Source organism: Triplophysa dalaica, chromosome 10, assembly GCF_015846415.1.
Source record: "Triplophysa dalaica isolate WHDGS20190420 chromosome 10, ASM1584641v1, whole genome shotgun sequence".
Lineage (NCBI taxonomy): Eukaryota > Metazoa > Chordata > Actinopteri > Cypriniformes > Nemacheilidae > Triplophysa > Triplophysa dalaica.
In genome coordinates, this window is record NC_079551.1 from 3758936 (window position 1) to 3770576 (window position 11641).

Consider the following 11641-nt stretch of genomic DNA (forward strand, 5'->3'; position numbering starts at 1 on the left):
TGAATGTAAAAACCATGTGAACATCATAAGTAGACCTCAAACAACAGTAAAATACAATAAACAAGGCCAGTTCATCACACCTTCAAGATGTAATTGTTGGCCGTAATAAGGCACTGATGCCGCTGGTTCAGACAGACATGCAACATATACCTTTTTTACGTCTGGGCATGAGGTTATTTATGATCTTACCGCTTTGGGTGCATTTCGTTTGCGGAAGGTCGGATCTGCATAAGTGATCTCTTCACGAGCTTGACCTGTTTGAACAATTATGACAGAAAACATGTTACCACACCAAGAGATGTTTGAGAATTATTTTTCCCTTTGTTCTACAACACTGTTTCTTCATAGAATCACATAACAGTTTACTTACCATCTTGGGTTGTGTTTGTGTGTTTTCTACAGATGCAGAAGATCAGAAGTGCAGTTACAATGATCAGAGATCCAGCAGCAGCACAACAGATGATGACTAGATGATTGGAGGTGAAAGGTGAAGGTTCTGTAATGGATAATTTGAGTCTTTACTGGAACTGAATCTGATTCTAGATCACATCAGAACAATAATCACACGTGACTCACCTGAACACTTGTGACAGACATCAGTGTTGAGATGTTGAGTCTGGTTTGTGATGGAATTGTTCACTACACATGTGTAAGAATCATCCAGACACTCCAGATGATGAGAGATGCTGATGTTACTGTGTTCAGACACACTGGTGCTGGACAATAAACTGTTTCCTTTGTACCAGGAGAGACTCACATGTGCCACATTCATCACGGAACACAAAACAGAACAATTTGACACTGAAGATGATGAAGAGTTTTGTGGAGAGACTCTGGTGATGACAGGAACAGGAAGACGAGCTGCAAAACACAGCAGTGTAGAAAAAGGCTTATCAAGATGCCAAGTTAATGTTTATTATAAAATGACATACGTTGCATTTATCAAACAGCGTGAGACAGGACACAAGTCTTGATTTCACTATATGCAAAATCTTTCTCTACTTTAATATTATTTCTAATAATAACACAATATTATGAAATATATGAAGCAGTTATTGTCCACTCACCATAGACAGTAATGTTGAATAAATTGAGTTGTGTTTCAGACTTTGTGGTGATGATTTTATAAAGTCCAGAGTGATCCGTTCTGATGTTGTTGATGGTGAGAGATCCAGTTTGATCCAGCTTCAGTCTGTCTCTGAATCTTCCATCAGCTCTATCTTCATATAAACGGGGGAACTTGCCCTTTTTTTCTGTTTCTGCTATTGTAATGTCTTGATGTCCAAACTTCCAGGAGATTTCGTTCTCCATCTGTTTTTCAGTGAGATTTACAGACAGAGTAACAGAATCTCCTTCAGTCACTGACACAAACTCACAAAACACACCTGAAAATCACACAAGAAGAATTAGAAACGTTCTTGATTATGTAAATACAAAACAGAATGATTTGAAAAAGTTTTTAGAATGTAATGAATAAAATCAGAAAACAGAATCACCATCAATGTTAACATATAAATAAATGTCAAAGATAAAGAGATACAAAAAACATGCGTAACTTACCAGACAGACTCCACAAACAGAAGAATATTACAGCAGACATTTTCTTCAACAGCTCACAGAACACATTCATATTATATCAGCTCTGAATCGTGTTTTAGCAAACAGATGTGTGACTCCAGTTATGAACTCTTTTCAATGGTCCGCCCAGCAGACGCAACACATCTTAAAATGGTTTCTTTTTAAAAATGTTCTTAAAACCACAACCTGTATTCAACATTTTACTCCGTTTTCCTAAACTGTTTAAAGACATTATGATGAAGGTTATATTTATAATATATGATATGATACATTTATAATTTTATAATACTATGTATTTTACATAATTTTTAAAACTTTATTTTCGTCCGGGTTACCTGCACTGTTTTTGTTCATTGCAGTCTGTCACTTTGCCAACAACCTCTTGATTTTAATCTTAGTTTATTCATTAAAATAAACAAAACTAATTTCTATTGCACTTTGCCTCTGTGACGAATGAACCATATTTTTCTCTGCTCTGAATGATTCAAAATAAATTCACCGTTGACATTTTTTCCAGGCTTTCAAAACAATATATTTGAGAAAATGTTAGAAAATAGTTGTGGGTTATTATTAATCATAGTTTTTTTTACTATAGTAGTCAAAAGTGACCTAGAATGTTTTGGTCACAGGCTTTCTTCCAAATATGTTTCTTCGTGTTCAGAATATTATCTGTAATATTAGAATATTATTCTGTATTTTAAACACCATTGAATCTTGTTATTGAGATATTGTGTTTTTATTAATAAAATATTTAAAACTCACAAATAGCAATGCAACATTTCAGCACAGATACAATCAATAACATTTGCTCACTATAACAATAATCTGAAATGGTTTCAGGAAGAGATCAATAAACACATGAGCAAGCAAGCAGAGCTGTTATAAAGGACCTGGGGCCCTCTTACAGAGACTTCTATGTCAGGATTGGAGAAGTTCAATATTTTAAATGGGCTCAAATTTAAAATCATCATGGTCACTAAAGATGATTCATAGGATGTTTCTCTATACAGCCCCTGATATATAGAGAACAAAACTACAGCAGAATATACTCATGTTATACTTATCTGTGTGCATGTGTGCGCGTGTGTGCAACTTCAATGTAACTTTATTTCTTTTAGATCATAGACAGACAAATAAATCAGTCATTTAATTGAGTGTGTGATCTCTTCTTCTGTTCATCTCTTCTGGATCTGACATCATAAACCAGAACAGCAACAGTAGCCACACACACCAGAGCAGAGATGACCAATCGGATCACAGCTTCAGTAAAACCACAACAGCAGTAGAGGACTTTAGAGAAACAATGATATATTATTATTCATCACAATCTTATGACAGACTAGGTTAGTTGCTCTGGTTTAACTCAACTAAAGTGACTCATTCTGCAAATCTGATTGATTCACACATATATACTGAATGAGTTACTCAAGAAATTACTCCATTGCTTGAATGCCTTTATTGTGGACTTTTATAGATTTCAAGTATGACTATTCTGTACCACAAAACAGAATTACATTAAATTGAAAATAAATTACAAAAATCACAGCTGATGTACCTGAACACTTGTGACAGAGTTGATTGATGTTGAGATGTTGTGTGAGGTTTGTGATGAGATTGTTGATGACACATCTGTATGTGTTTGTATCCTGATATTCCACCTCCAGAGGTAGAGAGAGTCTGATGTTGAAATCAGACACACTGATGCTGGACAATAAACTCATTCCTTTGTACCAGGAGAGACTCACATTATGTGACACATTCATCACTGAACACAACACACAACAATTTGATGAAGAAGAATTCTGTGAAGAGTCTCTGGAGATGACAGGAACAGGCAGACGAGCTGAACACATTTCAGTCAAATAAGTTTACCAGAAATAAGAGGGTCAGTAAATAACCAAATCAAGTATAATATTAATAAGTATAATAATGTAATTATTGAGGAAACAAAGTGCCATAGTTTAGACAGCAGTGCACATGAGTCCACTTTTGGAATGCATTTTTAGTGTTTGATTGTGCTGCACTTTGGTCGATACAAGTTGCTCTTAAAGTGTTATGTAAATAAACTTGACTTTGATATCAGAAATGGAAACTGTAACAGAATCGCAACAAAAAATAAACTAGTCTGGTACATTATTCATGATGTAGCTCCAGAAGATGGAAAGCAATGGAAACCTATACAGTACAAGTGGTAAAATCCAGACCAAAACATCACAAAAAGACACACAACAGACACGCAAACATGACACAGACACACAAACAGACACACTAACATGACTCCAAGAAAACAGTCAATAGGGCCATGAGGTCAGAAGACAACAATAAAACACAAAACCCAGAGCATGATCTCAAATCCTGACACACAGGACAGATATCAGGACAAATATCATATTAATGTTCTGTTCATTTGTAATCATATTAAAATGAAATCAATGCATCAGAAAAAACAAATGTTTTTAACAAAATGAACTACATAAATACATTCCAACACATTCACCAATAAATAATACCAATGTCATATTTTTGAATAATTATGGCAGGTATTTTAACATGTTAAAATGTGAATATATACATTAGATATTTATCATTTCTTCTCTACTCACCATAGACAGTAATGTTGAATATATTGAGTTGTTTCTCTGTGTTGGTGTTGATGACTTTATAAAGTCCAGAGTGTGTGTTTGTGATGTTTGTGATGATGAGAGATCCAGTGTGATCCAGCTTCAGTCTGTCTCTGAATCTTCCATCAGCTCTGTCTTCATATAAACTCTTGTTATTGTTCACTGCATTGATCTCAGCTATGACAACATCTTGAGCTCCAAACTTCCAGTAGATTCTATCTTTCACTTCAGTGATATCCACAGACAGAGTGACAGAATCTCCTTCAGTCACTGACACAGACTCACTAAACACACCTGTAAAATACACAACAATTTATTTTCAGTTCACTTTGTGGTCATCAGCGCAAGATATTTTCTTCACATACCGATACTTTATGAATAAGTCGAAATTGTTAAGAAGCTTTCTTTACTGTATGCAGTCATTTTGTCTATTTTGTCAATAAAATATTTATCCACAACAAAGTCAAACACGCAAATTCATGAAATTTAAAAAAATTATAAACCTGTTGAAAACAGCTTATGACAAAGAAAAAAATAAAAATGAAGAAATATAACTTTTGATTAAATCTGCTTTTTATTTTTCACTTTCTACTTCATGTGGTAGTTGCTATTTCTGAATGCCAGTTTTCGTCCATATTTATACAACATAATCAAATGTTTGATTTTAAGCAATTTCACTATGATTAAAAAAATACATACTTACCAAAAAGACTCCACAAGGAGAAACAGAACAAAATCACAGCATACATTTTCTTCAACAGCTCGCAGAACAGTTAAGAGAGTAAATGAGCGGTGAGAAGTGCTATCATAACTATGTGCTGCTGAGAGTCTGATTCGTGATCACGCCTCTTTTCTGAAACCTCCAAATAATATCAGGCTGCAGACAGACCTGATGTGTGTCTGCTCGATACTCTCATTTTGACATCAGAAAACCTAAAGTTCAATTTTGTGCAATGACTGAAACTAAAAGTATAGACACGATTATGTTTTATTGTGTGTTAATATATTATAATAGGACAGTTCCCCCAAAAATGAAAATTCGGTTACCCTCCCATGGGCGCAGATCTCATTTAACAGCCGGGGGGACAATACACATATAATTTCTCAAGAGCAATATTTTTACAATTAGGTTTATCATGCAGACTTGCAGTCATATTATAACTGAACTGGACTTTCACATACTGTAACACAAGTGAACAAAAAAGATTCATACCATTAATATTTTTTGTTTCTGTTGTGAAGACAGGAAACAAATATAAAGAAAAAACACACAACCCTTGACACAACATGTTAACAATGAGTCACTTTTTAAACACTTCTTATCCTGATTTATACTGCAACATCGTGTGACAAAGTCACCGTACATCAACATTAATGAGTGGTTGTTATTTTCCCCTGTAGTGCACTGCCTCCTCCAACAAACTTTGTTCATGTTCCTGTACCCAAACAGACAGTCAGTAACAGTGACGGTCCGTGTACGTTTTATTCATTTGATATCCTATATTAAATAAATTAATGGAAACTGAAAGATGACTCATTTTTTCATTTTTCGTTTAGTTCAACAAACGAAAAATTAGATTTCGCCCCGATTTTTCATTTTTCGTTTGTCGTTTAAAAAACGGATTTCGGACTCAATATGGGATTCGTACATGTGGGCGGTGCTGTCACGCCCCTTTCACCCGATTGGTCAAATCGCTCACCATTCTGTACGGACTTAATCCTACCCAGCAGATTAAGAGTCTGTACGAGTGCGATACTGACAAGTGTTTGCACTTTAAAATATGTTTACTTGAACCACCAGACAGCCTCGCATATCTTAGACCCGCTAGGTTAAGAGGGACGTGCTCACTGGACTTTCTCTTGTTTTCTGTGCACCTTGTCTCACAGCAGTTTAGGCATTGTTATGTTTTTTGTTATAAATCAGAAATGACAAGGATGCATTTTCCCGCAATAGAAAGTGGGTTGGATTGTTTCCCCGGTGTGGGCGTGGCCTAAATGCGCTCTCTCTTTATGCGCTAGCTCAAGTTCAAAGTCTACTCCTGATGCAAGTTGGGCCAATTTTCACTTATTTTAATGTTTATTGTTATAAAAAAGTGGATGAATAGGCTCTATATCACGAACTTTGATACAGATCATTTAGATCAAACTCCAAAAATTCCATGATGGCCATAATTCTTAATGCTGTCCACAAGAGGGGGTGTCAGACTCTTTCAATCTAATTTATCCACTCTCCATACAGATAAAGTATGAATATGTTGTAGCTGTATTTCTGAGAACAAACATCACACATAAGGAACATCATGAATCTGCACAGTTGGGAAACTGCATGCAGATGTGTATGTTAGTTTGTAAAACACAAAATTTAATTCTGCAAAAAATTATTTTATTCTCACAACATCACATGTAACCAAACTAAATGTGACCTGAAATGTTTTAGAAATTTAAGTCAATTTATCACAAATAATTTTCTTTCAACAGCGACAATTTTATAGTACAAGTTTATGAACATTGCTGAACTTAAAACAGCATTCTGTAAAGATGATTGGGAACATTCATCGATTCATGTTTAAGGAGAAATAGTTCACGCCATGAAAGTGAAAGTGACCGATTCGTCAGGTATGGTGACCCATACCCGAAATGTGACCTCTGCTTTTTACCCATCCAGTGATTAGTGAGCACACACACAGCAAGTGATGAACACACGTACACCCGGAGCAGTGGGCAGATATCACTGCAGCGCCCGGGAGCATGTAGGGTTAGGTGCCTTGTTCAAGGGCACCGCAATCGTTACCCGCCGGGCCTGAGGATCGAACCGGCAACCTTCTGGTCACAAGTCACAAGGAGATGGTGGTCTAGTGGGTTAAACCACTGAACTGGTAATCAAAAGGTTGCTGGTTCGATCCCAGCAGCCACCAGTGTGTCCTTGAGCAAGACACTTTACTCCATGTTGCTCCAGGGGGACTGTCCCTGATAAAGTGCACTGTAAGTCGCTTTGGATAAAAGCGTCTGCCAAATGACTAAATGTAAGTCCAACTCTCTAACCATTAGGCCATTATGACTACTACTAACCGTAATTGCCCCATCAGTTATATTCAAAAAATAAAAAATTCAATCAATTTTCTTCTCCCCAATAATTATTGTGATCCGAGTAAATTATATGTACAGTATGCATGTATGTATGTACAGTGAGGGAAATAATTATTTGATCCCAACACTGATTTTGTAAGTTTGCCTGCTTACAAATAAATGCAGGACCTATAATGTTTAGGTTTATTTTAACTGATAGAACCTGAAAATCAACCAAAAAATCAGTGGAAATAAAGGTTATAAATTGATTTGCATTTCAGTCAGTGAAATAAATATTTGATCCCCTACCAACAAGCAAGAATTCTGGCCCCAAAGATTGGTTATGTGCCTACATGGCCCACAGATTAGTCCTGTCACTTTAAGACAGTACTCCTAAATCATCTTATGTATATAAGAGAGGCCTGCCAACAGAATCTGTATCTCCCATTTCAACCTCTCCACCACTATGGTCAACCAAAGAGTGGCTTAAGAAGACGCACATTAAATGTCCTAGCCAGTCTCTAGACCCTAGTCCTATAGAAAATCTGTGAAGGAGGTTAAAACTACAATTTACTGAGCGACAGCCAAGAAACCTTAAAGATATAAATCGTGGCCTAATGGTTAGAGAGTCGGACTCGTTACCAGAAGGTTGCCGGTTCGATCCTCACGGCCGGCGGGTAATGATTGTGGTGCCCTTGAACAAGGCACCTAACCCTAACCCTACATGCTCCCCGGGCGCTGCAGTGATAGCTGCCCACTGCTTCGGGTGTACGTGTGTTCACCACTTGCTGTGTGTGTGCTCACTAATCACTGGATGGGTTAAAAGCACAGGTCACATTTCGGGTATGGGTCACCATACCTGACGAATCGGTTGAATCTTATCTTATCTAGATTGACAGAGGAGTGGACTCAAATATATCCTGACACATGTTCAAACCTGGTGACCAACTATCAGAAATGTCTGACCTCTGTGCTGGCCAACAAGGGTTTCTCCACCAAGTACAAAGTTATGTTTTGCTTGGGGATCAAATTCTTATTTCACTGACTGAAATGAAAATCAATTTATAACCTTTATATAACATTTCCCCCTGATTTTTTGTTGTTGATATTCTGTCTCTATCTGTCAGTCTATCACCATGAAAATGATGGACCCTTCATTTCTTTGTAAGCAGGCAAACTTAAATCAGCAGGGGATCAAATAATTATTTCCCTCACTGTATGTATGATTAACAATAGTTTTAGCATTTGTCTTTTGTTTTAGTTTTTAGTTTAGGCATTGACTCTTTGTTTCCAGTTTAAAATAACAGCTTTATCTAATTGTGAGAATCTACATATCACTATGTTTTGCAAATGTTTGAGGGAGAAGTGTGTGTGTGTGTGTGTGTGTGTTTGTGTGTGTGTGTGTGTTTGGTGGTGGAATGACTATCTGTAGGTGACCAGATTTATAGATATGCTAACCGTGTTGTGCCTAAACTAGGGCTTCTGTTGTCTTACAGTATTGAAGATATGCTGTGAACTGGACATCCATGTGTACTGTAGATATTATCTAAATTATCTTTGGCTTATTTGTATCAGTACCTATTGTGTGATTGCTCCTGTTTGACATGTCGCTTATTGCTCCCTGACCTCTCTGTAATACTCTTTGGATAAAAGCGTCTACTAAATGACTAAATGTTAATGTAAATATATAGTTCTATCATTTTGGTTTTGTAACAATTTCTGAACCAGCTCATGCAGACCGAATGAGAAACCCAATTATAAAGCAGAGTTATATACACTACCCGTTCAAAAACAGTCAACAACAGCATGAATTCAACTAAGCAAATAGGTAAGAGCCTCCCATTGGATTTGAGGTCTAGGTTCAACAACGTTATGTGCCCAGAGAATGAGGTCAGTTGACTGAATGATCAAGTTATGTCATCAATGGGTTCTTTCCTTCCTGATGGCACGGGCAGATTTCAACATGACAATGGCAGGATTCATCGGGCTCAAATTGTGAAAGAGTGGTTAAGGAAACATATACATCATTTTCACTCATTGGCCACCACAGAGCCCACACCTTGACCCTATTGAGAATCTTTGGGATGTGCTTAAAAAGACTTTGCGTAGCGGGTAGACTCTCCCATCAATACAATATTAGTTTTATCGTTTAGATTTTGTAACAATTTCTGAATAAACTCATGCAGACCGAATGAAAAACCCATTTATAAAGCAGATTAGTTTTTGTTGAGAAAAACCAGCACATCTAAATTTTCAGGTGAAAGTCGAGTCTGTAAAGTACCCTAGGTGTCGACAGAGACACTTACATACAGATGTCACGGTTTGTGAAGCAAACACTCAAGACAAGCAGATACTCCAAACTGGTATAATTTAATCCACAGAGACACAGGAAAAAGCACAACACCATAAGATTAGATTAGATTAGATTCAACTTTATTGTCATTACACATATACAGGTACAGTGTAACGAAATGTAGTTTAGGTCTAACCAGAAGTGCAATTAGCAAGTGCAGGATATACAGTGTGAATAAATACAGAATACAATATTAGGAAAATACTATACAATGGGCATGTACTATGAAAATATGACAGTCGGTATGTACTATGAACAATATAAACAGAAGGCTATATACTGTGAACATTAATGTACAGGAGGTTATGAACAGATAACAATATAGACTATACAATAGTGCAAGTGACTTGAGTGTGCATTAGTTACAGACATTAGCTATTAAAGTTACAGTGCAGTAGATGAGTTAATGTGGTTATTAAAGGTACGGTGCAATACATGAGTAGATGCAGATATACAGTTACAGTGCAGTAGATGAGTTAATGCAGTTATTAAAGTTACAGTGCAGTAGATGAGTTAATGTGGTTATTAAAGGTACGGTGCAATACATGAGTAGATGCAGATATACAGTCACAGTGCAGTAGATGAGTTAATGCAGTTATTGAAGTTATAGTGCAATAGATGAGTAGATGCAGTTAGTTATGCGATAGATGCAATAATGCAATAGATGAGTTACAGTGCAGTAGGTGAGTTAGTGCAGTTATTAAAGTTACAGTGCAGTAGATGAGTTAATGCAGTTATTAAGGTTACAGTGAAGTAGATGAGTTAATGCAGTTATGAAAGTTACAGTGCAGTAGATGAGTTAATGCAGTTATGAGAGTAGTCCATTAGTGCAAATGAGCATTCAGTGTAATGTTCCTGGTGTGCAAGTGAGCAGTATAGAGTGCAAATGATGCGTGTAAACAGTCCGGTAGAGCAGATACATGAAGTACTGGTGTGTACAGTTCCGTCATGCATGGCAGCCCTGTAGTGCAATGTAAACATTGTAATAGCAGCATTAAGTTAAAGTTATGAGGGTAGTGAAATCAGTGGGGAGCAGAGTTCAATAATGAAACAGCTCTGGGAAAAAAGCTGTTTCCTAGTCTGCTGGTTCTTGCCCGGAGGCACCTGAAGCGCCTACCGGAAGGCAGGAGAGTAAACAGTCTATGAGCGGGATGAGAGGAGTCCTTGAGAATGCTGCGAGCTCGACGCAGACAGCGTTTCTTCTGGATGTCCTCAATGGAAGGGAGTGTAGTTCCTGTGATGCGCTGGGCTGTTTTCACCACCCGCTGCAGTGCCTTGCACTCAGCAACAGAACAGTTCCCGTACCAGACTGTGACACAGTTGGTCAGGATGCTCTCTATCGTGCAGCGATAAACACATAAACACATTCAACAGCGGACAAATAACAAGACCAAAGGAATAAGACAGTAAACAAGGGGTAGACAAGTGATGGGAATAGTGTCCAGATGATGGGGATCAGAGTTATTCTGCTATTTTTTTTTATAATTGAGGAACATAAATTGCTGAATTGACGAAATGCATGCAGCAGGCAGTGAGTAGCTGGACTGATGCAACTCTGTCAAACACCCGCAATGCCCCGTGAAAAAGGATCTTTGTTAACGTTTTTACTTATGCTATTACACATGTATGTTTTCTATGTCTGCGTGTCAGCAGAGACCTTCTGTAGTACTTCGAAGAGGTCACATTTCTTATTCTTGACTGTCTGTGTCTTTTAAGTGTTTATTGTAATGGGTGACTTTTGTTGGAAAGATACTATATCATCATAAATCATCATAAATTACTGTATACAGAGGGATCTTCAACCCTGGACCTGGTGAACTACCGTCCTGCAAATTGCAGCTCCAACCCTGCTTCAGCACACCTTTCTGTAATTATCAAGCAACCCAGGTGTGTTTGATTGGGGTTAGAGCTGAAATCTTAAGGAGAGTAGCTCACCAGGAGCAGGGTTGGAGACCCCTGGTATTCAGCATACTGCATCTCTTAAATGTCGTACATTGCAACAGATATGTCTGCTTAAATATCA

The 11641-nt window shown here is 37.3% G+C and overlaps 2 protein-coding genes across 2 annotated transcripts; both read right to left on the minus strand.

Moving 5' to 3' along the window:
• Positions 1 to 177: 177 nt before the first annotated feature.
• Positions 178 to 1691, minus strand: LOC130429863 (uncharacterized). Its single transcript, XM_056758688.1, has 5 exons — positions 1561 to 1691; positions 1068 to 1385; positions 577 to 861; positions 371 to 496; positions 178 to 254 (listed from the first exon to the last, which is right to left on the minus strand). The coding sequence occupies exons 1-5, from the start codon at positions 1628 to 1630 to the stop codon at positions 178 to 180; spliced, it is 876 nt and encodes a 291-aa protein (XP_056614666.1). The 5' UTR covers positions 1631 to 1691.
• A 599-nt stretch (positions 1692 to 2290) lies between these two features.
• Positions 2291 to 5037, minus strand: LOC130429782 (uncharacterized). Its single transcript, XM_056758565.1, has 4 exons — positions 4903 to 5037; positions 4182 to 4493; positions 3134 to 3421; positions 2291 to 2868 (listed from the first exon to the last, which is right to left on the minus strand). Exons 1-4 carry the CDS (start codon positions 4946 to 4948, stop codon positions 2717 to 2719), a joined length of 798 nt encoding a protein of 265 aa, XP_056614543.1. The 5' UTR covers positions 4949 to 5037; the 3' UTR covers positions 2291 to 2716.
• Between the last annotated feature and the right edge of the window lie 6604 nt (positions 5038 to 11641).